Raw genomic sequence first — 26,661 nt, 5'->3', positions numbered from 1 at the left:
CACTCAAGATGGAGGGCCTAGATGGACTAAAGCTCTGTTTCACCGTCGCCTGTTACTTTTACATGAACTGTACTGCTCGCTGTCTCTTTCTCTTTTCACCGCGTGGGCGGACAGCCTTATAAGCGCCTGCGTGCGTCGAGGAAGGCATCAATGATTGTATCTCCAAACTACCAAACCCTAGCTTATCTAGTACTACCTTAGAAATCCCAAACTCATAGCTGGGTCTCCGTGATTGGGAGTTAAATTCAGTTCCAATTGGTGCTATTTCTTTGTTCTGTATCTCTGATCCTAGCTGGGATCTGACAATTGGTATCAGTAGCAGTAGATCCTTGGCAGCGAGGCGGCGGAGAGGATTCTGGCGGCGCTGGCGGCGGTAGACAGTTCGCGTGCAGGTGGGCAGCTGAGGTGCGGTTGCCGGTGAGATCCCTACTCCCGGTGGTAAAATCCCGTGACCCAGGCCTATTGGTGCACGAGCGGCGGCGCGGAGCTCCGGTGGCGGCAGGGCTCGAGATCCAACGAGGGTTCCAAGGCTTGTCCTTGTGGTAAAATTCCGGAAGTTGCATCTTGATCCAGATGGTGAAGTGAAGGGAGACGACAAGGCTGACACCGCGGAGGTGGCGACCCTCAAACTCGACATGGAAGAACTGGACGGCAAGGTTGACCACATCAACACAGAGGTCGAAGGCATCCACACCGAGGTCGCCGGCCTCAAGACGCAGCTGACGCGCCTGGAGGAGCTGATGACCCTGATGGACGAACAACTCAAGGGGAGGGCGGAGACGGCGACCAGCGGCGCGCCACAGCAACAACCACCGCCTCCCCAACCTCCTCTCCAACAGCAACAATCACCACCTCCCCAACCTCCTCTCCAACAGATTCCATAGCAAGGACACATCGATCCATCTACTGGCAGACGATCGCCGCTCCTTGATCGTGGCACACCAGTCTGGAGGCGCCATGGGCAGGGAAGTATGCCAGCCCAACCCATTCAGCCAGATTACCAAGAAGACTCGATGCATACTTACAATCAGCAGGTCCAGATTGACCAACACACATATACAGACATGGGAGGCCCTTCCCAATACCAAGGTTATCCAGACCCACATACATTCTGGAGCTACCAACAACAGCAACCCAATTACTATCAACCCAGACCACAACCCCAACCCCCACAATACAACTACCAATGCCAACCTGAGCAAGCACATCAAGAGTATTATCATCATCACCCTCCAGAATATCAAGCCATACAGTATCAACAAGGAGTCCAACAAAGGCCGGTCCTTCCCACTGCAGCAGTTACTGGACAACATTTTCCCACTACACTAGCTGCTGGGCAACAATTACAGCAGCAGGGATATGGCACTCCAAGACAAGCTCCTGCATTTGAGTATGGCAGAGGCCAAGATAGAGATGCCCAATTCTACAGATACATTGCCCGAGCCCCCAAATTTGACTTCCCCAAGTTTGATGGGACCAATCCAATGGAATGGATCAGGACTACCAAGAAGTTCTTCTCCATGGTCCATGTGCCTGAAGAAGCTAAATGTGACTATGCCCAAATGCACCTAACAGGGAAAGCAGATACTTGGCTCAGAAACTCAGGGGTACTCGAGGAAAATTTGGACTGGGACAATTTCTGTTCTGCTCTGCTGAAAAGATTTTCGGAGGACAGCTCATATGAGGTTCTAGAGAACTTCCATTCACTAAAGCATGGTCAGAGTTCAGTAGCTGAATATATCGACAGATTTGAGGAAAAGATGGTATCTTACAAGAGAGAAAACCCTGGAGTAGCTGATAGCTACTATGTGAAGTGCTTCATTAATGGACTCCAACCTGAGATCAAACACTTCCTAAAACCATTCAAACCAACCTCACTATATACTGCTGTAGAGACAGCTAGAGATATGGAGCTAGGCGCACAAGCTCAACAAGCACAGAAGAAAAACTACGCATCTGGTAGCTATTCCAAGAACCACTCCGCATCTCAGCCACCAACCAAACCAAAGTGGAATGATAACAACTCTACCAGAAAAGAAGGAGACACTAAAGGCACTGTCAAAACTGACAGACCTTACAGAGAACCTGGTACTTGCAGGTACTATGGAGGGAAGTGGGTTTTTGGCCACAAGTGTGCCCAATATAAGACACTGAACATGATGGCTGCAGAAGGAACCACTGACCAAGAACAAGTGACTGAAGATCCACTCCAAGAGCAAACACAAACTGAAGGAAATGCATCACCTGCTACTACTCCCACGGAAGAGGAGCAGTGCATGCAAATTTCCCTCCAAGCCGTAGGAAAGAAACCCCCTGCTAAAACATTCACTCTGCAAATTAGCATAGGGGGCAAGTGTGGTATAGCATTGGTCGACTCTGGCAGCTCACACACATTCATAGACATGCAGTTCATTGCCAAAACCACATGTACTACTGTCAGCAACCCTATGGAAACGGTCCTAGTAGCAGGAGGGGGCACCCTTCAGTCTGGATCACACACAATGGACACACCATATACAATCCAGTGCCACAAATTCAGCAACTCATTTAAAGTACTTCCACTCAAGGGTTTTGACATCATCCTAGGGTGTGACTGATTGGAAAAACACAGCCCAATAACCATGGATTTCATCACCAGGAAGATGCAAGTAAAGTTGGATGGAAAACACAGGGTGACACTCAAGGACAACAACAGAAAGGGCACTGTACCACTCATCTCTCTACACAGAATGCAGAAACTCTCTAACACTGGAGTGACTGGTTATTGCCTCTTTCCATTGTCTCCCAACAAGCAACAAACACAACAACCATGTGTGGAAATAGAGGACGTACTGACAGAGTATAAGGATGTATTTGAGGAACCCAAGGGCATGCCCCCTATGAGAGAACATGACCACGCAATACCCCTCAAGGAGGGCTCCGAACCACCTATGGCCAGACCCTACAGAGTACCTCATATGCAAAAAGCCGAGATGGAAAAGAAAATAAAAGAACTGTTGGATGCCTCCATTATCAGACCTAGTGAGAGTCCCTATGCTGCCCCTGGTATTCTGGTGAAGAAGAAAGATGGTACCTGGAGGCTATGCATTGACTATAGGAAGCTCAACACACAAACAATCAAGAACAAATTTCCCATACCTGTCATTGAGGATTTGTTTGATGAGCTTCAAGGGGCACAATATTTCACAAAACTGGACTTGAGAGCAGGATATCACCAAGTGAGAATGAAGAAGGAAGATATCCACAAGACAGCTTTCACAACCTATCTGGGCCACTATGAATTCCTTGTTATGCCCTTTGGCCTAACTAATGCCCCAGCCACCTTCCAGGCCCTAATGAATAAAGTGTTTAAAAAGTACCTCAGAAAATATATCTTGGTATTCTTCGATGACATCTTGGTCTATAGCAAGACCCTTGCTGCACACTTAGCACACCTCCAGGAAGTGCTACAAACCTTAAGGGAGGAACAACTATTTGCCAAGATGAGTAAATGCATATTTGCTGCACCTCAAGTGGAGTACCTCGGCCACATAATCACCGGCAATGGAGTCCAAAATGATCCCCATAAGATAGAGGCAGTTACTCAGTGGCATGTACCCAAGAACACCAGTCAACTCAGAAGTTTCTTAGGATTAACAAGGTACTATAGGAGGTTTGTGCAAAACTATGGACTGATCTGTAGGCCTCTTCATGATATGCTAAAAAAGAGGCTTTCCAATGGACGGAGCAGCAAACAGTAGCTTTCAACAAACTCAAGCAGAGCCTCACCACTGCCCCAGTGCTAGCCCTACCCAATTTCTCCCTCCCATTTCAAATGGAGACGGATGCAAGTGGCATAGGTCTAGGTGCAGTTCTAATGCAGCAAGGCAGACCCCTAGCATTCTTCAGTAAGACACTTGGGCCCAGATCTGCTGCATTGTCAACATACGAAAAAGAAGCTTTGGCAATTCTGGAGGCACTTAAAAAGTGGAGGCATTATCTTATTGGAAATGAACTGCATATAAAAACGGACCAAAAAAGTTTGAAATTCATGACTGATCAAAAGGTCTCTGAAGGAATCCAACAAAAACTACTATTGAAACTTCTGGACTTCAATTACAAGATCGATTACAAGAAAGGGGCTGATAACAAAGTGGCAGATGCTCTGAGTAGACAAGAGCATATGGTAATGGCCACCAGCATAGTGACTCCCACCTGGATTGAGTCTGTAGAACAAAGCTACCAGCAAGATCCTCACTGCCAGGAGCTACTTCAGAAACTTCTCATTACCCCAACCTCTGAAAAAGATTATACTCTAGCCGCCGGAGTCTTAAGATACAAGGGAAGAATACATATTGGCAATGATCCAGATCTCAAGCATCAACTCATTGAATCCCTGCACTCATCTGCTATAGGGGGACACTCGGGCATGGTAGCCAATTACCAGAGAATTAAACGATTGTTCCATTGGCCTGGTCTCAAGAAAGATGTACAAAAATTCATCTCTGAATGCCCTGTGTGCCAGAGAGCCAAGGTTGAACATTGCCATTATCCAGGCTTGCTAGATCCCCTTCCCCTTCCCGAGATGGCTTGGACACACCTTACAATGGATTTCATCGAGGGTTTGCCTAAATCCAATGGGAAGGAGGTAATTCTTGTGGTAGTGGACCGATTCACGAAGTATGCTCACTTCATTCCCCTTCCTCACCCATACACAGTACATACTGTTGCTCAGGCCTTCATGGACAATGTTTTCAAATTACACGGACCTCCAATAAGCATTGTCACAGACCGAGATCGCATCTTTACAAGCAACATGTGGCAGGGGATATTCAAGGCTATGAAAGTGAAACTCAGACTTAGCACTGCATACCATCCTCAAAGTGACGGGCAAATGGAACGTGTGAATCAATGCTTAGAATCTTATTTGAGATGCATGATCTTCCAGGAACCCAAGAAATGGTGTTCATGGCTACCATTGGCAGAATGGTGGTACAACACCACATACCACACAGCTACAAAATTCACACCCTTCCAAGCTCTGTATAGCTACCCACCACCAATGATAAGTGAGGTCGCAGTGCCTGGTCCTGAAGATGCAGATGCGAAGGACTTCCTGACAGAGAAAAAACAAATGCTCTCCACTCTGAAGGAGCACTTAGCTCAAGCACAGGCAAGAATGAAAAAGTATGCCGACAAGAAACGACTCGAAACAACCTTTGAGGTCGGAGACATGGTATATTTGCGAATGCAGCCCTATCGGATGGCAGCATTTGGTCTGAGGTAGTCCATGAAACTGACAACAAAATACTACGGACCTTACAGAATTCTACAAAAGATTGGCCATGTCGCGTACAAACTACAACTCTCAGACCACATTGGCATACACCCGGTGTTTCATGTAAGCCAGCTAAAGAAGCACTTGGGGACGCATGCTATTCCCAGCAAAGAACTGCCTCTGGTGGACAGCCACGGCAGGATCAAAACAGAGCCGCTGGCCGTGCTAGAAACCCACTCATTACCCAGGAATGGGGTACTGGTGACCCAATGGCTTATCGACTGGGAGAACTTGAAACCTGAGGAAGCGACCTGGGAGGACGCCAACTTCATCAAACAAGTTTTCCCGGAGTTCTTTGCCAGCACGCTAAAGAGCTGGTTCCCAGAAAAATACACTTGAGGACAAGTATAGTTTCAGAAGGGGGCATTGTCAGCTACCTGAAGTTATCTGCACCTTGAGCACAAGATTCAGTCCAACAACATACTGGTTCAGTTATAAGCAGAGGACAATCCAACGGCTGATAGCGAAGCACTCAAGATGGAGGGCCTAGATGGACTAAAGCTCTGTTTCACCGTCGCCTGTTACTTTTACATGAACTGTACTGCTCGCTGTCTCTTTCTCTTTTCACCGCATGGGCGGACAGCCTTATAAGCGCCTAGAAAGGCATCAATGATTGTATCTCCAAACTACCAAACCCTAGCTTATCTAGTACTACCTTAGAAATCCCAAACTCATAGCTGGGTCTCCGTGATTGGGAGTTAAATTCAGTTCCAATTGGTGCTATTTCTTTGTTCTATATCTCTGATCCTAGCTGGGATCTGACAGGGACCTGCTGCTGGCCTGCGTCGCCTCGTTCCGCGGCACGATGGGCTACGCCCGCAAAGTGTTTGACGGAATCCCCCACCCGGACCTCTTCATGCACAACGTCATGGTCCGCGGCTACGCGCACGGCGGCGCGCCCGCCGCGGCCTTCGTTTTGTACCGACGCATCGGGGCGGCGAGCCTGAGGCCCGACGCCTTCACGTTCTGCTACCTCCTCCGGGCCAGCGCTGGCTTGCCGGGTTCCTGCGCCGGGTACCAGGTCCACGGCGTCGTCCTGAAGCTGGGCTTCTTGAGTGACGCGTTCGTGAGGAATGCGGTCATCAACATGCACGCCAAGTGCGGGGATTTGCAGGTGGCCAGCGCGCTTCTTGATGAGGCCGGCGAGGGGGATGTCGTGGCGTGGTCGGCTGTCATAGCGGGGCATGCCGCTAGAGGTGACTTGGGCATTGCACGCCAACTGTTTGACGATAGTCGGCACAAAGACTTGGTGTGTTGGAATGTGATGGTGGCAGCGTATGCTAAGCATGGGGAGATGGAGAAGGCGAGGGAGCTGATTGACCGTGCGCCAGAGACAGATGTGGTTTCGTGGAACACGATTATCACTGGGTACGCCGCGAAGGGGATGCTGAAGGAAGCACTGGATGTGCTTGATGAAATGAAGTGTGCTGGCTGGATGCCTGATGAGGCCACTATTGTTAGCTTGCTTTCCTGTTGTGCGAACTTAGGGTCGCTTGACACAGGGAGGATGATACATTCATTACACTTGGAAGGTAGACCATGTACAAGTATTGTTCTTGGAAATGCATTGGTATCAATGTATGCAAAGTGCGGAGATCTGCAGGCTGCATTGGAAGTCTTTAGCAGGACGAAGGAGAGGGATGTTTGGACATGGAACTCGATCATCGGCGGGCTGGCCTTCCATGGGCAAGCAGAACAGTCCATCCACTTCTTCAATAAAATGCTTCAAGAAGGAATGTGCCCAAATGCTATTTCTTTCCTCTGTGTTCTCGGTGCATGCAGTCATGCCGGATTAGTTGAAGATGGTCAGAGATATTTCTCTTTGATGAAAGACAGGTACAAGATCGAGCAAAATGCAAAGCACTACAGTTGCATAGTGGATATGCTTGGCCGTGCAGGCTTACTGGATGAAGCATTTGCAATTCTGAGCAGCATGAGGTGTGAACCTAGTGCAGTCATATGGAGGACTCTGCTTGGTGCCTGCAAGACCACGGGAATGCAGCCTTGGCAAACTTGCCAGGGAGAGGCTTCTAAAAATGAATGAAGATGCAAGCGGAGATTATGTGCTGCTCTCTGGCATTTACGCGTCATGTGATGAATGGTTTGGAGTGGAGACATTGCGGGGATCAATGGATGAAAGGGGGATAAGAAAGGCTGCTGGTTTTGCCCAGGTTGACCATAAAACTTCCTGTCTTTCAGCATTGTGATGTGTGGATATCCTACAGTGAAATTCGATGAACGTGTGGATTGTGTCCATGCTCAGCCTGTCATTTTATGCTCGGCCACCAGAAAGTGGAAGGAAGTAGCACCCTAATAGACAGATACCACTAGCAAGGAGGCCTAGTGAGTAAATCATATTCAAAACAGCCAAATGCTGGTGGTTTCACTTGGAGTTAGCAGCATCAGTGCAGCTAGCAGGTATGGAGCTTCCAGCTGATGACTTGCCTCCGTTTTTTCATCTAGTTATGCAGAAAATTACCAGCAACTACTATGAAAAGTATAGTACTCAATCCATGACATTTATTTCTGTAAAAACTGTATAAGAAGTACAAAGGCCGATACAAACGAAGCAACACCGTCAAGGCGGTGCACAATATAGAAGATGGTAGCAAGAGAATAGGCCCACATGAAGGAAGCAAGTACAAGAACCACCCATATCACACATATATTTTTTTTTTGCTGGGATATCACACTTATACTTCAGGGAGCAAATGATGGATAATTCGGTCTAGCGCCTGGCTAGGGCCATAGCTGAGAGTAAGATGAGCAGTATCAGCAGAACCATGGCTCCAAACGAGCCAACCAGGGAGCCAGAGGTACGCTCGCAGAAAGAATCCAACTGCTGGCATATAGCAAGCCAGTTTGCCCTGACATTACCCTTGTGTGCTAAGTAGACAATAGCTGTTGCTGCAGATGACGCTGCGGTCACCAGAGCTAGCATTGCCTTCACAAGAAAGACAAGGAAATTAATTAGTAGCTGATAAAGTTATTGGTGCATGCTTCTCTTTCTTCAGTATAATAGGTTAGTAATCATGCTTTTTTTTTGAAACGAGGGTTAGTAATCATGCATAGTTTCATGCAGGATGGCATGGTATTAATTGAACGGTTCAGCACTGGCACACTTTGAATTAGAGAAAGATATAGTCTTACCGCGTCGAAAATGATCAAGACCAGCCTGCTATATTTAGCCCCGCTCCTAATTATGTGCACAATTGACAGTGGGAGCGAAAGGATGAGATAGGCGCTCACAATAGAATTTGCCACCACGAAGAACCTGTCAAGTGTCAAGATAAAATTCAAACAGTTGGAGCATCAGATCATAACCTTATTTTATCTGAAAGTAATGCTATCAGGCACTGAAACATTATTCTGCACGTACGTGAGAGCCGGGAGATCGCTGTATCGCGCTTTGAACTGGATGAACGGCGTGAACAGAGGAAGCGTCTCATTGGTAGTCCCCATGGCAATGGCGCTCGCAAGGGTGCCGATGACCGCAATGACGCGAAGTATGAGGTCCAGCATGGACACTCCTTTACTGACCCCCCTGCTGAGGGGGGCCTTGGAGGTCTCACCCTGCTCGCCGGAGTCCATTCTGGTATTTTTCTTAAGCTGCTCAACTGATCAAAGACTCAAAACTGTTTCCCAGGTCTGAAGAAAACAGTCCATGCTCCCTGCTTATATATATACACACATGGGCGGACTGCCTGTGGATCAGGTCAATTTGATGTTACAGCAGCTGACGGTGCAAGGCGCCGCATGCTGGTGCGTGCTCCCAGGCGCATTTCGGCTGGTACCTGCTCGACATAGCTCCATGGAGACTGGCTGCATCGTTCCATTCAGGTTCTGTTGCTGGGCCTCCAACAACATGGGGATCGGCTTGTGTCACTTGCTCTGTGTCTTGTTTCTGCAGGGGAGGCTTCAGCTGGACGTTCATTAGCTAGCTCATGCCAGCCTCCGAAGCAACGGGACGCCCTGCTTTTTCATAAGAGGAAGGGGTGGTACGCCATTTACGCGGAAGCGAGTTGATTTGTATTTTTTCGTGGTTCTTCCAACTGAAAGGCTACGCGTAGGAGGAGGCAGGGCTACCTGTTCTGAGTTGACTCGCTGCATGATTTCTGCTTCTCTGACTTGTGGATGAAGTCCATCCACAGTTCCACACTAGCAAACGATTCCTTGAATCCATATGTTTGGACTGTTTTCTGTTGTCCTTGCTGATCTCGCCTTCTGGTTTTCTGCGAAGGCAAAGAAGATCTTGATTCCATTGCACTTGTTTACCAGCATTGGTGGAAGTGCCTATCCGTAACATATAATCTCTGGACTGTGATAATGTCCAAACCGTTCGGATTTTAGCAATAGGCAAGAACGATCATTACTTCATTCTAATTATATACATGCATACATTAGAATGATTATTTTTTCTTTCACGTGCATTCCTCACTCTAATTACATGCATATATGCACTGAATGACGAAAAACTGATATCATTGTAGATTCTCAAACCGTCGCTCCGATTGAAAAACCGTCTTCACAAAAGAATCGTCTCGACGAGATCTTCGAAACTAGATCTCATGTTGATATGTTCTGATGACTTTTTTTAGACCAAAAGTTACTACATATGGGTTACGTAAGTTATCACGTCTGTCATACATAAATTACCGTGTCATTTACACAGAAACTTTGGGAGTATGTTTTCAATAAACTTTTATCCCAGGGTCAAAAAGTGATTATTATGTTTGCAGTGAGTTATCAACTTTGTTGTGTATATTATCATGTTGCACAAAAGTTATCGGGGTATGCTTCTCAACAATTTTCATTCCCTTGGTCAAAAAATTACCCCGATATTTGTATGAGTTATGAGCTCTCATGTGCGTGTATTATCATGTTGTTTACACATGAGTTATTGAGAGGTATTTTTTAACAACATTTTTCCCTGGTCAAAAAGTTACCACGTCTGGATTAAGCAAGTTATCAGCTCTGTTATATGTATATTACCATGTTATTTACACACAGTTATGAGGGTATGTTTTCAACAAACTTTTATTACGGGGTCAAAAGTTACCGTGGGGTTTGTAGTGAGTTATCAACTTTATTGTGTGTATAAGACCGTGTTATTTACACACGAAGTACCAGGAAGTATGTTTTTCAACAAATCCACCTCCCTGCGGTTCACCTAAGTATCAAGTATGCAGTGCTTCTATTACCATGATATTCACGGAAACATCAAGGTTATATTTTTCAATAATTTTTCCTCGGGGCCAAGTTATTATGGTGTTTGTACCTAAGTTATCATGTATATGATGTGTTATTACCATGATGTTTATACAAAAGTTACCGAGGTACATTTTTGACAACTTTTTTCCTTCAGGTCAAAGTTGTCGTGGTGTTTGTGCCTAAGTTATCAAGGTTGTCATGCAAAAATTACCGTGTTGTTTACACATAAATTACCAGGGAGATGTTTCAATAATTTTTTTCACCCCCGGGCGAAGTTACCATGACATTTATAAGTTATCGGGTCCCGATGCACAAATTATCATGCCATTTGCACAGAAGTTACCGGGGTATGTTTCAACCCAAACAATCCCTCATGCGAAGTTGTCATGCATGATATTTACAACGAGGCTACATGGGAAAGGTATACAACCCGTTGGTATATGAGAGACTACAAGACATCTTGAGAAATTCAAAAAAAACACAAGAAGAAAAATATTTTTTTGGCTCATATGAAAGTGAAAAAAAATTAACTATCATATTTCTACTTATTGGACAACAATCAAGGTAGGATGAGTTGGTTAGTACACTGTTGCTACATTGTAGGGTTTGTGGGTCCGAGTCCCATTTTAGACCATTATACTTTTTATCAACGCGTGAAAAATAAATCCCGATCAGGACGTGGGCTGGGCTGACGTACGGGGTTGTACGATCGTTCGGATCTATTGAAAAAATATAAACGTTCCAAAGTTACAAATTCTCAAAAATAAAAAAGTTATCACCCTACTATTTACACATGAGTACTGGGTTGTTTTTCAACAATTCTTTTTCTCGGGTCAAAAAAGTTATCACACCTAGGCTAAGTAAGTTATCAGCTCTTATCACGCCTAGGCTAAGTAAGTTATCAGCTTGTTGTGTATATAGTATCATGATATTTATGCATGAGTATCAGAGAATGTTTTTTAAACAACTTTTTTTCTTGGATCAAACAGTTACCACACTTATTGTGTGTATATTACCATGCAATTTATGTTGGGGAACGCAATATTTCAAAAAAAAATCCTACGATCACGCAAGAACTATCTAGGAGATGCATAGCATGAGAGGGGAGAGTGTGTCTACGTACCCTCGTAGACCGAAAGCGGAAGCGTTGAGTAACGCGGTTGATGTAGTCGAACGTCTTCGCGATCCAACCGATCAAGTACCGAACACACGACACCTCCGCGATCTGCACACGTTCAGCTCGGTGACGTCCCTCGAACTCTATATCCAGCTGAGGCCGAGGGAAAGTTTCGTCAGCACGACGGCGTGTTGACGGTGATGATGAAGTTACCGACGCAGGGCTTCGCCTAAGCAGTACGACAATATGACCGAGGTGAAAATCTGTGGAGGGGGGCACCGCACACGGCTAAGAAATCAACTTATGTGTCTATGGGGTGCCCCCGTCCCCCGTATATAAAGGAGTGGAGGGGGCGGCCGGCAACATAGGGCGCGCCCCAGGGGGGGAGAATGCTACTCCTACTAGGAGTAGGTTCCTCCCTTTCCTGGTCCAACTAGGAGGGGCAGGAAAGGGAAGAGGGGAAGAAGGAAAGGGGGCCGGCCCCCTTCTCACTTATGATTAACCCCTATTGCAAGCATCCGCAACTACAACAGAAGTATTAAGGTAAACATAACTGAGGGAGTCCTGGATTAGGGGGTCTCCGGACAGCCGGACTATATCCTTTGGCCGGACTGTTGGACTATGAAGACACAAGATTGAAGACTCCGTCCCGTGTCCGGATGGGACTCTACTTGGCGTGGAAGGCAAGCTAGGCAATGCGGATATGTATATCTCCTCCTTTATAACCGACCTTGTGTAACCCTAGCCCCTTCCAGTGTCTATGTAAACCGAAGAGTTTTAGTCCGTAGGACAACATAAAATCATACCATAGGCTAGCTTCTAGGGTTTAGCCTCTTCGATCTCGTGGTAGATCAACTCTTGTACTACTCATATTATCAAGAATAATCAAGCAGGACGTAGGGTTTTACCTCCATCAAGAGGGCCCGAATCTGGGTAAAACATCGTGTCCCCTGCCTCCTGTTACCATCCGCCTTAGACGCACAGTTCGGGACCCCCGGGACCCCCTACCCGAGATCCGCCGGTTTTAACACCGACACTAACCATAGCATGAAGCATATGGATCCAAATCAGCCCCTTACGAAGCAACACATAAACTAGGGTTTAAGCTTCTGTCACTCTAGCAACCCATCATCTACTTATTACTCCCTAATGCCTCCCTCTAGGCCCAAACAATGGTGAAGTGTCATGTAGTCGACGTTCACATGACACCACTAGAGGGATGACAACATACATCTCATCAAAATATCAAACGAATACCAAATTCACATGACTACTTATAGCAAGACTTCTCCCATGTCCTCGGGAACAAACATAACTACTCACAAATAATATTCATGTTCATAATCATAGGGGTATTAATATGCGTAATGGATCTGAACATATGATCTTCCACCAAGTAAACCAACTAGCATCAACTACAAGGAGTAATCAACACTACTAGCAACCCACATGTACCAATATGAGGTTTGGATACAAAGATTGGATACAAGAGATGAACTAGAGTTTGAGATGAGATGGTGCTGGTGAAGATGTTGATGGAGATTGACCCCCTCCCGATGAGAGGATCGTTGGTGAGGACGATGGTGATGATTTCCCCCTCCCGGAGGGAAGTTTCCCCGGCAGAACAGCTCCGCCGGAGCCCTAGATTGGTTCCGCCAAGGTTCCGCCTCGTGGCGGCGGAGTTTCGTCCCGTGAGCTTGCTTATGATTTTTTCCTCGACGAAATACTACATATAGCCAAAGATGGGCATCTGAGGGTCACCAGGGGGCCCACGAGGCAGGGGGGCGCGCCCCCACCCTCGTGGACGGTGGGTGGCCCCCCTCTGGTACTTCTTTCGCCCAATATTATTTATATATTCTGAAAATAATTCACGTGGAGTTTCAGGACTTTTGGAGATGTGCACAATAGGTCTCTAATATTTGCTCCTTTTCCAGCCTAGAATTCCAGCTGCCGGCATTCCCCCTCTTCATGTAAACCTTGTAAAATAAGAGAGAATAGGCATATGTATCGTGACATATGTGTAATAACAGCCCATAATGCAATAAATATCGATATAAAAGCATGATGCAAAATGGACGTATCAACTCCCCCAAGTTTAGACCTCGCTTGTCCTCAAGCGAAAGCCGATATAGAAAAATATGTCCACATGTTTAGAGATAGAGGTGTCGACAAAATAAAATACGGACATGAGGGCATCATGATCATTCTTAGAACAACAACAACAACAACAATATATATATATATATATATATATTGTCATATGATCTCCCATGCTAAAGTAACAATTCATTCACATACTCAAGTATGAATCAAAACTTCATTGAAAACTAATAAACTATAATCTCAGTCATTGAAGCAATTGCAATTTATCATAACATAGGAAAGAGTCAATGTAAGAGCTTCTCAGCAAGACAAAAATAAAAGATAGGCCCTTTGCAGAGGGAAACAGAGGTTGTCATGTGCTTTTATGGTTGGATGCATGAAATCTTAATGCAAAAGAACGTCACTTTATATTGCCACTTGTGATATGGATCTTTATTATGTAGTCCATCGCTTTTATTTCTTCCACATCACAAGATCGTATAAAGCTTATTTTCTCCGCACTAATAAGTCATACATATTTAGAGAGCAATTCTTATTGCTTGCAACGATGACAACTTACTTGAGGGATCTTACTCAACCCATAGGTAGATATGGTGGACTCTCATGGCAAAACTGGATTTAGGGATATTTGGAAGCACAAGTAGTATTTCTACTTGGTGCAAAGAAATTGGCTAGCAAGAGAGGGAAAGGCAAGCTCAACATGTTGGATGATCCATGACAATATAATTTATCTCAAATGTAAGAAAACATAACCCATTACGTTGTCTTCCTTGTCCAACGTTAACTCTTTAGCATATCATACTTTAATGAGTGCTCACAATTATAAAAGATGTCAAAGATAGTATGTTTATATGTGAAACCTCTCTTTCTTTATTACTTCCTATTAATTGCAACGATGACCAAAACTATGTTTGTCAACTCTCAACAACTTTTATTCATCATACTCTTTATATGTGAAGTCATTACTCTCCATCAGATCCATATGATCTCTTTATTTCTTCTCTTTTATTCTATTCCCTCAAGATCATAGAAAAATAATCAAGCCCTTGACTCAACACTAAACTTTATTGTATATAGCTCACGGACTCGATTACATAAAAGGATCATAAAGCAAAACTCACAACTAGATCATACTAAAACTTTATTCTACTAGATCAAGATATTACCAAAAGGATCAAACTAAGAAAAACGGTAAAGATAAAAGTGATGGTGATACGATACCGGGGCACTCCCCCAAGCTTGGCAGTTGCCAAGGGGAGTGCCCATACCCATGTGTTTATGTCTCCTTCTTCAGGGGTGGTGATGTGATATTTTTGGCGATGATGCCCCTCAGGATATGATTCTCTTCTTCGAGCTTATTGACTTGCTGCTTAAGGTCCATTATTTCCTTACGGAGCTTGCCCGTGACGGCTAAAGCTCCCTTCACCCAAGGATGTTGCATAGCTGCGGGAGAACAAGTAACACTCTTTTTCATATTTTCATAAGAAAGAAATCTAACATTGGAAGGGATGACCGAGTTTGGAATAGCCGAGCTCTGTAGTTCCCCCATAGTGAATCCCGCTCGGAAACGAGAAGTAAGTTCTTCATCCTCCTCCATGGCATTTATCCTTTTCAAATCGGCCTCCATCTCTTCCTCAGTTGATGGCTGATGACCCACAGGTATAGGGGATCTATCATAGTCCTTTCGATAAGTAAGAGTGTCGAACCCAACGAGGAGCAGAAGGAAATGATAAGCGGTTTTTAGCAAGGTATTCTCTGCAAGCACTGAAATTATAGGTGACAGATAGTTTTGTGATAAGATAATTTGTAACGAGCAACAAGTAACAAAAGTAAATAAAGTACAACAAGGTGGCCCAATCCTTTTTGCAGCAAAGGACAAGTCTGGACAAATTCTTATATAGAGAAAAGCGCTCCCGAGGACACATGGGAATTATCGTCAAGCTAGTTTTCATCACGTTCATATGATTCACGCTCGGTACTTTGATAATTTGGTATGTGGGTGGACCGGTGCTTGGGTACTGCCCTTACTTGGACAAGCATCCGACTTATGATTAACCTCTATTGCAAGCATCCGCAACTACAACAAAAGTATTAAGGTAAACCTAACCATAGCATGAAACATATGGATCCAAATCAGCCCCTTACGAAGCAACGCATAAACTAGGGTTTAAGCTTCTGTCACTCTAGCAACCCATCATCTACTTATTACTTCCCAATGCCTTCCTCTAGGCCCAAATAATGGTGAAGTGTCATGTAGTCGACGTTCACATAACACCACTAGAGGAGAGACAACATACATCTCATCAAAATATCGAACGAATACCAAATTCACATGACTACTAATAGCAAGACTTCTCCCATGTCCTCAGGAACAAACGTAACTACTCACAAAGCATATTCATCTTCATAATCAGAGGGGTATTAATGTGCATATAGGATCTGAACATATGATCTTCCACCAAATAAACCAACTAGCATCAACTACAAGGAGTAATCAACACTACTAGCAACCCACAGGTACCAATCCCAGACTTGGAGACAAGAATTGGATACAAGAGATGAACTAGGGTTTGAGAGGAGATGGTGCTGGTGAAGATGTTGATGGACATTGACCCCCTCCCAATGAGAGGATCGTTGGTGATGACGATGGCGATGATTTCCCCCTCCTGGAGGGAAGTTTCCCCGGCAGAACAGCTCTGCCAGAGCCCTAGATTGGTTCTGCCAAGGTTCCGCCTCGTGGCGGCGGAGTCTCGTCCCGAAAGCTGGCTTATAATTTTTTCCTCATCGAAAGACTCCATATAGCAGAAGATGGGCATCGGAGGGCCACCAGGGGGCCACGAGGCAGGGGGCGCGCCCAGGGGGGGTAGGGCGCGCCCCCAAGCCTCATGGGCAGGGTGTGGCCCCCCTCCGGAACTTCTTGCGCTCAGTATTTTTTATATATTCTGAAAATGACTTCCGTGAAGTTTCAGGACTTTTGGAGCTGTGCAGAATAAGTCTCTAATATTTGCTCCTTTTCTAGCCCAGAATCCCAGTTGCCGGCATTATCCCTCTTTATGTAAACCTTGTAAAATAAGAGAGAATAGGCATAAGTATTGTGACATAATGTGTAATAACAACCCATAATGCAATAAATATCGATATAAAAGCATGATGCAAAATGGATGTATCAACTCCCCCAAGCTTAGACCTCGCTTGTCCTCAAGCGAAAGCCGAAATCGAAAAATATGTGCACATGTTTAGAGATAGAGGTGTCGATAAAAATAAAATACGGACATGAGGGCATCATGATCATTCTTAGAACAGCAACTTATATGATTCTTGTCATATGATCTCTTATGCTAGAGTAACAATTCAATCACAATTTCAAGTATGAATCATAAACTTCATTGAAAACTAACAACCTATAATCTCAGTCATTGAAGCAATTGCAATTTATCATAACATAGGAAAGAGTTAATGTAAGAGCTTCTCAGCAAGACAAAAATAAAAGATAGGCCCTTCGCAGAGGGAAGCAGAGGTTGTCATGTGCTTTTATGGTTGGATGCATGAAATCTTAATGCAAAAGAACGTCACTTTATATTGCCACTTGTGATATGCAATTTATCATAACATAGGAAAGAGTCAATATAAGATCTTTTCAGCAAGTCCACATACTCAACTATCATATAGTCTTTCACAATTGCTGACACTCACGCAATACTTATGGGTATGGAGTTTTAATCGGACACAGAGAAAGATAGGGGCTTATAGTTTTTCCTCCCAACGTTTTACCTCAAGGGTAATGTCAAAAATAATAGTTCATGAAAACTCACATCCAATTAGCCATATATACCAGGATCTTTCCAACATGTTGTGCTTTCCAAAAGACAAAATGTAAAAAGGAAAGGTGAAGATCACCATGACTCTTATGTAAGGTAGGAGATAAAAGTAAAAGATAGGCCCTTCGCAGAGGGAAGCAGAGGTTGTCATGCGCTTTTATGGTTGGATGCACAAAATCTTAATGCGAAAGAACGTCACTTTATATTGCCACTTGTGATATGGACCTTTATTATGCGGTCCGTCGCGTTTATTTCTTCCATATCACACGATCATATAAAGCTTATTTTCTCCCACACTAATAAGTCATACATATTTAGAGAGCAATTTTTATTGCTTGCACCGATGATAACTTACTTTAAGGATCTTACTCAATCCATAGGTAGATATGGTGGACTCTCATGGCAAAACTGGGTTTAGGGATATTTGGAAGCACAAGTAGTATCTCTACTTGGTGCAAAGAATTGGCTAGCATGAGAGGGAAAGACAAGCTCAGCATGTTGGATGATCCATGACAATATAATTTATCTCAGATGTAAGAAAACATAACCCATTACGTTGTCTTCCTTGTCCAACGTCAACTCTTTGGCATGTCATATTTTAATGAGTGCTCACAATCATAAAAGATGTCCAAGATAGTATATTTATATGTGATTATGTGAAGACCTCTCTTTCTTTATTACTTCCTATTAATTGCAACGATGACCAAAACTATGTTTTTCAACTCTCAACAACTTTTATTCATCATACTCTTTCTATGTGAGCTCATTACTCTCCATAAGATCCATATGATCTATTTTATTTCTTTTTATTCTTTCTCTTTTATTTTATTCCCTCAAGATCATGGCAAAATAATCAAGCCCTCGACTCAACACTAATCTTTATTATATATAGCTCACGGACTCGATTACATAGAAGGATCATAAAGCAAAACTCACAACTAGATCATACTAAAACTTTTATTCTACTAGATCAAGATATTACCAAAAGGACCGAACTAAGAAAAACGGTAAAGATAAAAGTGATGGTGATACGATACCGGGGCACTCCCCCAAGCTTGGCAGTTGCCAAGGGGAGTGACCATACCCATGTGATTATGTCTCCTTTGTTGGTGAAGAAGATGGTGGTGATGAAGGGTAGTCGCACATCGAGCGTAGGAGGTCTTCCAACTTGCGGATAATGCCCTTGAGTGCGATGATATGCTCCTTCAACAAAATATTTTCATGTGTGAGATACTTGTTTTGTATACGAGCTAGCTCAATCATCTTGAAAGCTTCGATCTCAGTTGGGGTAAGAAGATTGTGATCAAGTTGAAGGATGTCTTCTGTTGCCGGAATTTGGTCCTCCGTGGCCTTCTTGATCCCTTCATCCTTGTTGATCTCCATGGGTTCTTCTCTCGCCAGCTCTATCTTCATTAACCAAGCATTGTTGCCCTCATTGTTGGAGGAGGAGGGAGACGACATGATGCTTGGCTTTGACAACCCTGGCAGAAAACAGCTCGAAACAAGAACATGAGATTTTTGCGTGATAGGGTGGTCAAAACCTTCAAGAGGTTATATAATGAATTTTTACCAACCAAAATATGTAACGTGTAAGAAAACGGAGTCCGGAGAGCACACGAGGTGCCCACGAGGTAGGGGGCGCGCCCAGGGGGGTAGGGCGCGCCCTCCACCCTTGTGGAGCCCTCGTGTCCTTCCCGGACTGCTTCTTACTTTTTCTATTTTTTAAATATTCCAAAACGGAAGAAAATTGCCATTAGAACTATTTTGGAGTCGGTTTACTTACCGTACCACATACCTATTCCTTTTCGGAGTCTAAAACGTTCCGGAAAGTGTCCCTTATGTATTCCTCCGGGGTTACGGTTTCAATAACATTGGTTTCAACATTTATAGGATTACTTGAGATATAATGTTTAATTCTTTGACCGTTCACCACCTTCGGATTTGTGCCATCGAAGTTGTTGATTTTTATGGCATTGGAACGATAGACCTCCTCGATAATGTAAGGACCTTCGCATTTAGAGAGATGTTTTCCTGCAAAAAATCTTAAACGAGAGTTGTATAGCAATACATCTACATTAAACTCACGCTTTTGTATCCTTTTGTCATGCCATCTTTTAACTTTTTCTTTAAATAATTTGGCATTCTCATAGGCTTGGGTTCTCCATTCATCAAGTGAGCTAATGTCAAATAACCTTTTCTCACCAGCAAGTTTGAAATCATAATTGAGCTCCTTAATAGCCCAATAAGCCTTATGTTCTAGTTCGAGAGGTAAGTGACATGCTTTTCCATAAACCATTTTATACGGAGACATACCCATAGGATTTTTATATGCAGTTCTATAGGCCCATAATGCATCATCAAGTTTCTTGGACCAATTCTTTCTAGATCTATTGTCAGTCTTTTGCAAAATTAATTTGAGTTCTCTATTGCTCAATTCTACTTGACCACTAGACTGCGGGTGATAAGGAGATGCAATTCTATGATTAACATCATATTTAGCAAGCATTTTACGGAAAGCAGCATGAATAAAATGTGAACCACCATCAGTCATTAAATATCTAGGGACTCCAAACCTTGGAAAAATAACTTCTTTAAGCATCTTAATAGAGGTGTTATGATCAGCACTACTAGTTGGAATAGCTTCTACCCACTTAGTAACGTAATCAACAGCAACTAAAATATGTGTATATCCATTGGAGACAGGAAAAGGTCCCATATAATCAAAGCCCCAAACATCAAATGGTTCAATAACAAGTGAATAATTCATAGGCATTTCTTGATGTCTACTAATATTACCAATTCTTTGACATTCATCACAAGATACAACAAACTTACAGGCATCCTTGAAGAGAGTAGGCCAATAAAAACCGGATTGCAATACCTTATGTGCAGTTCTATCTCTAGCGTGGTGTCCTCCATAAGCTTCGGAATAACACTTGCGTAGGATCTGTTCCTGTTCATGCTCAGGTACACAATGTCTAATAACACCATCTACTCCTTGTTTATAAAGATGTGGGTCATCCCAAAAGTAATGTCTCAAATCATAGAAGAACTTTTTCTTTTGCTGGTATGTGAAACTAGGTGGTATAAACTTAGCAACAATGTAATTAGCATAATCAGCATACCATGGGGCAGTATGAGAAGCATTTATGACATTTAATTGTTCATCAGGAAAGCTATCATCAATAGGCAGTGGGTCATCAAGAACATTTTCTAACCTAGACAAGTTATCTGCAACGGGGTTCTCAGCTCCCTTTCTATCAATAATATGCAGATCAAATTCTTGTAGGAGGAGAACCCATCTAATAAGTCTAGGTTTAGCATCTTTCTTTTCCATAAGATATTTAATAGCAACATGATCCATGTGAATAGTTACTTTAGAATCAACAATATAAGGTCTGAACTTATCACAAGCAAATACAACTGCTAAAAATTCTTTTTCAGTAGTAGCATAATTTCTCTGAGCATTGTCTAAAGTTTTACTAGCATATTGAATAACATTTAATTTCTTATCAACTCTTTGCCCTAGAACAGCACCTACAACATAATCACTAGCATCACACATAATTTCAAAGGGTAAATTCCAATCAGGTGGCTGAACAATAGGTGTAGAGATCAATGCTTTCTTAAGTATTTCGAATGCTTCTACGCAATCATCATCAAAAACAAATGATATATCTTTTTGTAATAAATTAGTCAGAGGCCGAGAGATTTTTGAGAAGTCCTTAATGAACCTCCTATAAAAACCGGCGTGACCAAGGAAACTTCTTATACCTTTGATGTCCTTGGGACATGGCATCTTTTCAATAGCATCAACCTTAGCTTTATCAACTTTGATACCTTTTTCAGAAACTTTATGCCCCAAGACAATACCTTCATTAACCATAAAGTGGCACTTCTCCCAATTCAAGACAAGGTTAGTTTCTTCACATCTCTGAAAAACTCAATCAAGGTTGCTTAATCAATCATCAAAATAGGATCCATAGACGGAGAAATCGTCCATGAAAACCTCACAAATCTTTTCACAGAAGTCAGAGAATATAGCCATCATGCATCTTTGGAAGGTAGCAGGTGCATTACATAAACCAAAAGGCATACGTCTATAAGCAAAAGTACCGAAAGGGCAAGTAAAAGTAGTCTTAGATTGATCATCAGCTGACACATGTATTTGAGAGAAACTAGAATAACCATCTAGAAAGCAAAAATGTGTATGTTTGGATAATCTTTCTAGCATTTTATCAATAAAAGGTAAGGGGTAATGATCTTTTTTAGTAGCCTTATTTAATTTGTGGAAATCAATTACCATCCTATAACCTGTAATAATTCTTTGTGGAATCAATTCATCTTTATCATTAGGAACGATAGTAATACCTCCCATTTTAGGGACACAATGGACAGGACTCACCCACTGACTGTCAGCAACGGGATAAATTATACCTGCCTCAAGGAGCTTTAGTATTTCCTTTCTTACCACTTCTTTCATCTTAGGATTCAGCTGTCATTGGTGATCACGAACTGGTTTGGCATCTTTCTCCAAATTTATTTTGTGTTGACATAGTGTGGGACTAATGCCCTTAAGATCATCGGGAGTATATCCAATAGAAGCACGGTGCTTCTTCAGAGTTTTCAATAATCTCTCTTCTTCATGCTCTTAAAGGTTAGCACTAATAATAACAGGATATATCTTTTTCTCATCAAGATAAGCATATTAAGAGTATCAGGTAAAGGTTTGAGCTCAAACACGGGATCACCCTTGGGTGGAGGAGGATCCCCTAGGATTTCAACACGCAAATTGTGTTTCAGGATGGGTTCCTGCTTAAAGAATACTTCATCTATTTCCCTTCTTTCATTCATAAACATATCGTTTTCATGGTCTAGCAAATACTGTTCTAAGGGATCACTAGGAGGCACAACAATAGAAGCAAGACCAATAATTTCATCTTTACTAGGAAATTCCTCTTCATGGTGTTGTCTACGAAATTTAGAGAAATTAAATTCATGAGACATATCACCTAAACCAATAGTAGCAACATCATTTTTGCAATCTATCTTAGCATTAACTGTGTTCAAGAAGGGTCTACCAAATATAATGGGACAAAATCTATCTTGCGGGGAACCAAGAACAAGAAAATCAGCAGGATATTTAGTTTTCCCACACAAGACTTCAACATCTCTAACAATTCCCATTGGTGAAATAGTGTCTCTATTAGCAAGTTTAATTGTGACATCAATATCTTCTAACTCAGCAGGTGCAATATCATGCATAATTTCTTTGTATAAGTCAATAGGTATTGCACTAGCACTAGCACCCATATCACACAAGCCATGATAACAATGATCTCCTATTTTAACAGAAATAACAGGCATGCCTACTACAGGTCTAGGTTTATCTTTAGCATAAGGTTTAGCAATTCTAGCAGTTTCATCACAAAAATAAATAACATGCCCATCAATATTATCAGACAAGATATCTTTAACAATAGCAATATTAGGTTCAACTTTAACTTGCTCAGGAGGTGTACAAGTTCTAATATTGCTTTTACGAACCACAGTTGAAGCTTTAGCATGATCTTTTATCCTAACAGGAAAAGGTGGTTTCTCAACATAAGCAGTAGGAACAATAGGATCATTATAAGTGACAGTCTTTTCTTCAACTTTAATAGGTGCAACTACTTTTACTTCTATGGGAGGATGATATTTAAACCACTTCTCCCTACGGAGATCAACATGAGTAGCAAAAGATTCACAGAAAGAAGCTACTATTTCAGAGTCAAGTCCATATTTAGTGCTAAATTTACGGAAAACATCGGTATCCCTAAAAGATCTAACACAATCAAACTTAGGTGTCATACCTGACTTCTTACCTTCATCGAGGTCCCAATCTTCAGAGTTGCGTTTAATTCTTTCCAATAAATCCCATTTGAATTCAATATTCTTCATCATAAAAGAGCCAGCACAAGAATTATAGAGCATGGTGCAATTGTTATCAGAAAGCCGAGCATATAAATTTTGAATAATTATTTCTCTTGGAAGCTCATGATTGGGGCATGAATATAACATTGAGTTAAGCCTCCCCCAAGCTTGAGCGATGCTTTCTCCTTCATGAGGCCAAAAATTATATATATAATTGCGATCACGATGAACAAGATGCATAGGATAAAACTTCTGATGAAATTCCAATTTCAATCGTTTGTAGTTCCATGATCCCAAATCATCACATAGCCTATACCATGTCAATGCATCTCCCTTCAAATATAAAGGGAAAACCTTCTTCTTAATAAGATCATCGGGCACACCTGCAAGCTTAAATAATCCACAAACTTCATCCACATATATTAGGTATTCATCAAGATGCATTGTTCCGTCTCCTGCAAAAGGATTAGCTAGCAGTTTTTCTATCATACCCGAAGGAATCTCAAAGTAAACATTTTCATTTTCAGTAGGTTCAATAGGTTGAGGAGCAACTCTTTGATCTACTGGTCGGGGTGAAGATACCCCGAACAAGCCCCTCAGAGGATTACTATCCATAGTAACAAGTGACAGTAAATTTCAGCACACTATATAAATTTTTCCGTACCAAATTCCACCTACCAAAGGCGCTTCACTCCCCCGCAACGACGCCAGAAAAGAGTCTTGATGACCCACAAGTATAGGGGATCTATCGTAGTACTTTCTATAAGTAAGAGTGTCGAACCCAACGAGGAGTAGAAGGAAATGATAAGCGGTTTTCAACAAGGTATTCTCTGCAAGCACTAAAATTATAGGTGACAGATAGTTTTGTGATAAGATAATTTGTAATGAGCAACAAGTAACAAAAGTAAATAAAGTGCAGCAAGGTAGACCAATCCTTTTTGTAGCAAAGGACAAGCCTGGACAAATTCTTATATAGAGAAAAGCGCTCCCGAGGACACATGGGAATTATCGTCAAGCTAGTTTTCATCACGTTCATATGATTCGCGTTCGGTACTTTGATAATTTGGTATGTGGGTGGACCGGTGCTTGGGTACCGCCCTTACTTGGATAAGCATACGACTTATGATTAACCTCTATTGCAAGCATCTGCAACTACAACAAAAGTATTAAGGTAAACCTAACCATAGCATGAAACACATGGATCCAAATCAGCCCCTTACGAAGCAATGCATAAACTAGGGTTTAAGCTTCTGTCACTCTAGCAACCCATCATCTACTTATTACTTCCCAATGCCTTCCTCTAGGCCCAAATAATGGTAAAGTGTCATGTAGTCTACGTTCACATAACACCACTAGAGGAGAGACAACATACATCTCATCAAAATATCAAACGAATACCAAATTCACATGACTACTAATAGCAAGACTTCTCCCATGTCCTCAGGAACAAACGTAACTACTCACAAAGCATATTCATGTTCATTTAGAGGGGTATTAATGTGCATTGCTACCTCTAGAGCACTGCGCTGGTTTTCCCCGAAGAGGAAGGGATGAGGCAGCAAAGTAGCATAAGTATTTCCCTTAGTTTTTGAGAACCAAGGTATCAATCCAGTAGGAGGCTACGCGCCAGTCCCTCGTACTTGCACAAAACAAATAAATCCTCACAACCAACGCGATAAGGGGTTGTCAATCCCTACACGGCCACTTATGAGAGTGAGATCTGATAGATATGATAAGATAATATTTTTGGTATTTTTATGATAAAGATGCAAGGTAAAATAAAAGCAAAGTAGAAAGCAAAGGAAATAACTAAGTATTGGAAGATTAATATGATGAAGATAGACCCCGGGGCCATAGGTTTCACTAGTGGCTTCGCTCAAGAGCATAAGTATTCTATGGTGGGAGAACGAATTAGTGTTGACGAATTGACAGAATTGAGCATAGTTATGAGAATATCTAGGTATGATCATGTACATAGGCATCACGTCCGAGACAAGTAGACCGACTCCTGCCTGCATCTACTACTATTACTCCACTCATCGACCGCTATCCAGCATGCATCTAGAGTATTAAGTTAATGAAAACAGAGTACCACCTTAAGCAAGATGACATGATGTTGAGGGATAAACTCATGCAATATGATGAAAACCCCATCTTGTTATCCTCGATGGCAATAGTACAATACGTGCCTTGCTGCTCCTACTGTCACTGGGAAAGGACACCGCAAGATTGAACCCAAAGCTAAGCACTTCTCCCATTGCAAGAAAATCAATCTAGTAGGCCAAACCAAACTGATAATTCGGAGAGACTTGCAAAGATAACCAATCATACATAAAAGAATTCAGAGAAGATTCAAATATTATTCATAGATAGACTTGATCATAAACCCACAATTCATCGGTCTCAACAAACTCACCGCAAAAAGAAGATTACATCGAATAGTTCTCCACAAGAGAGGGGGAGAACATTGTATTGAGAACCAAAAAGAGAGAAGAAGCCATCTAGCTAATAACTATGGACCCGTAGGTCTGAGGTAAACTACTCACACTTCATCGGAGGGGCTATGGTGATGATGTAGAAGCTCTCTGTGATCGATGCCCCCTCCGGCGGAGCTCCGAAACAGGCCCTAAGATGGGATCTCGTGGATACATAAAGTTGCGGTGGTGGAATTAGGGTTTTGGCTCCGTATCTGATCGTTTGGGGGTATGTAGGTATATATAGGAGGAAGGAGTACGTCGGTGGAGCAACAGGGGGCCCACGAGGGTGGAGGGCGCGCCTGGGAGGGGGGGGGGGTAGGCGCGCCCCCTACCTCGTGGCCTCCTCTTTTGTGTCTTGACGTAGGGTCCAAGTCTCCTGGGTCTTATTCGTTGAGAAAATCACGTTCCCGAAGGTTTCATTCCGTTTGGACTTCGTTTGATATTCCTTTTCTTCGAAACCCTAAAACAGGCAAAAACAGCAATTCTGGGCTGGGCCTCCGGTTAATAGGTTAGTCCCAAAAATAATATAAAAGTGGATAATAAAGCCCAGTAATGTCCAAAACAGTAGATAATATAGCATGGAGCAATAAAAAATTATAGATACGTTGGAGACGTATCAAGCATCCCCAAGCTTAATTCCTGCTCGTCCTCGAGTAGGTAAATGATAAAAACAGAATTTTTGATGCGGAGTGCTACTTGGCATAA

The 26,661-nt window shown here is 42.8% G+C and overlaps 2 protein-coding genes and 1 pseudogene across 3 annotated transcripts; 2 read left to right on the top strand and 1 right to left on the bottom strand.

Annotated features, from left to right (window-relative positions):
* The first annotated feature begins 957 nt into the window (after positions 1 to 957).
* LOC147958781 (uncharacterized) lies at positions 958 to 2,597 on the top strand. Its single transcript, XM_087532303.1, has 2 exons — positions 958 to 1,213; positions 1,330 to 2,597. Exons 1-2 carry the CDS (start codon positions 958 to 960, stop codon positions 2,595 to 2,597), a joined length of 1,524 nt encoding a protein of 507 aa, XP_087388429.1.
* A 1,967-nt stretch (positions 2,598 to 4,564) lies between these two features.
* Positions 4,565 to 9,741, top strand: LOC125525174 (pentatricopeptide repeat-containing protein At5g15300-like; annotated as a pseudogene). Its single transcript, XR_015609806.1, has 6 exons — positions 4,565 to 4,627; positions 4,928 to 5,262; positions 5,305 to 5,596; positions 6,069 to 7,735; positions 8,400 to 8,882; positions 8,964 to 9,741. The product of XR_015609806.1 is annotated as a pentatricopeptide repeat-containing protein At5g15300-like (transcript).
* Positions 7,730 to 8,957, bottom strand: LOC125518572 (casparian strip membrane protein 2). The gene is made up of 3 exons (XM_087537022.1): positions 8,697 to 8,957; positions 8,468 to 8,591; positions 7,730 to 8,261 (listed from the first exon to the last, which is right to left on the bottom strand). The coding sequence occupies exons 1-3, from the start codon at positions 8,906 to 8,908 to the stop codon at positions 8,046 to 8,048; spliced, it is 552 nt and encodes a 183-aa protein (XP_087393148.1). The 5' UTR covers positions 8,909 to 8,957; the 3' UTR covers positions 7,730 to 8,045.
* Positions 9,742 to 26,661: the final 16,920 nt, after the last annotated feature.

Source organism: Triticum urartu, chromosome 7A, assembly GCF_056163025.1.
Source record: "Triticum urartu cultivar PI428250 chromosome 7A, HENAU_Tu73, whole genome shotgun sequence".
NCBI classification, from domain to species: Eukaryota; Viridiplantae; Streptophyta; class Magnoliopsida; order Poales; family Poaceae; genus Triticum; species Triticum urartu.
Note: the sequence above shows the minus strand (reverse complement) of the source record. Positions and strands in the feature narration are given on the sequence as shown.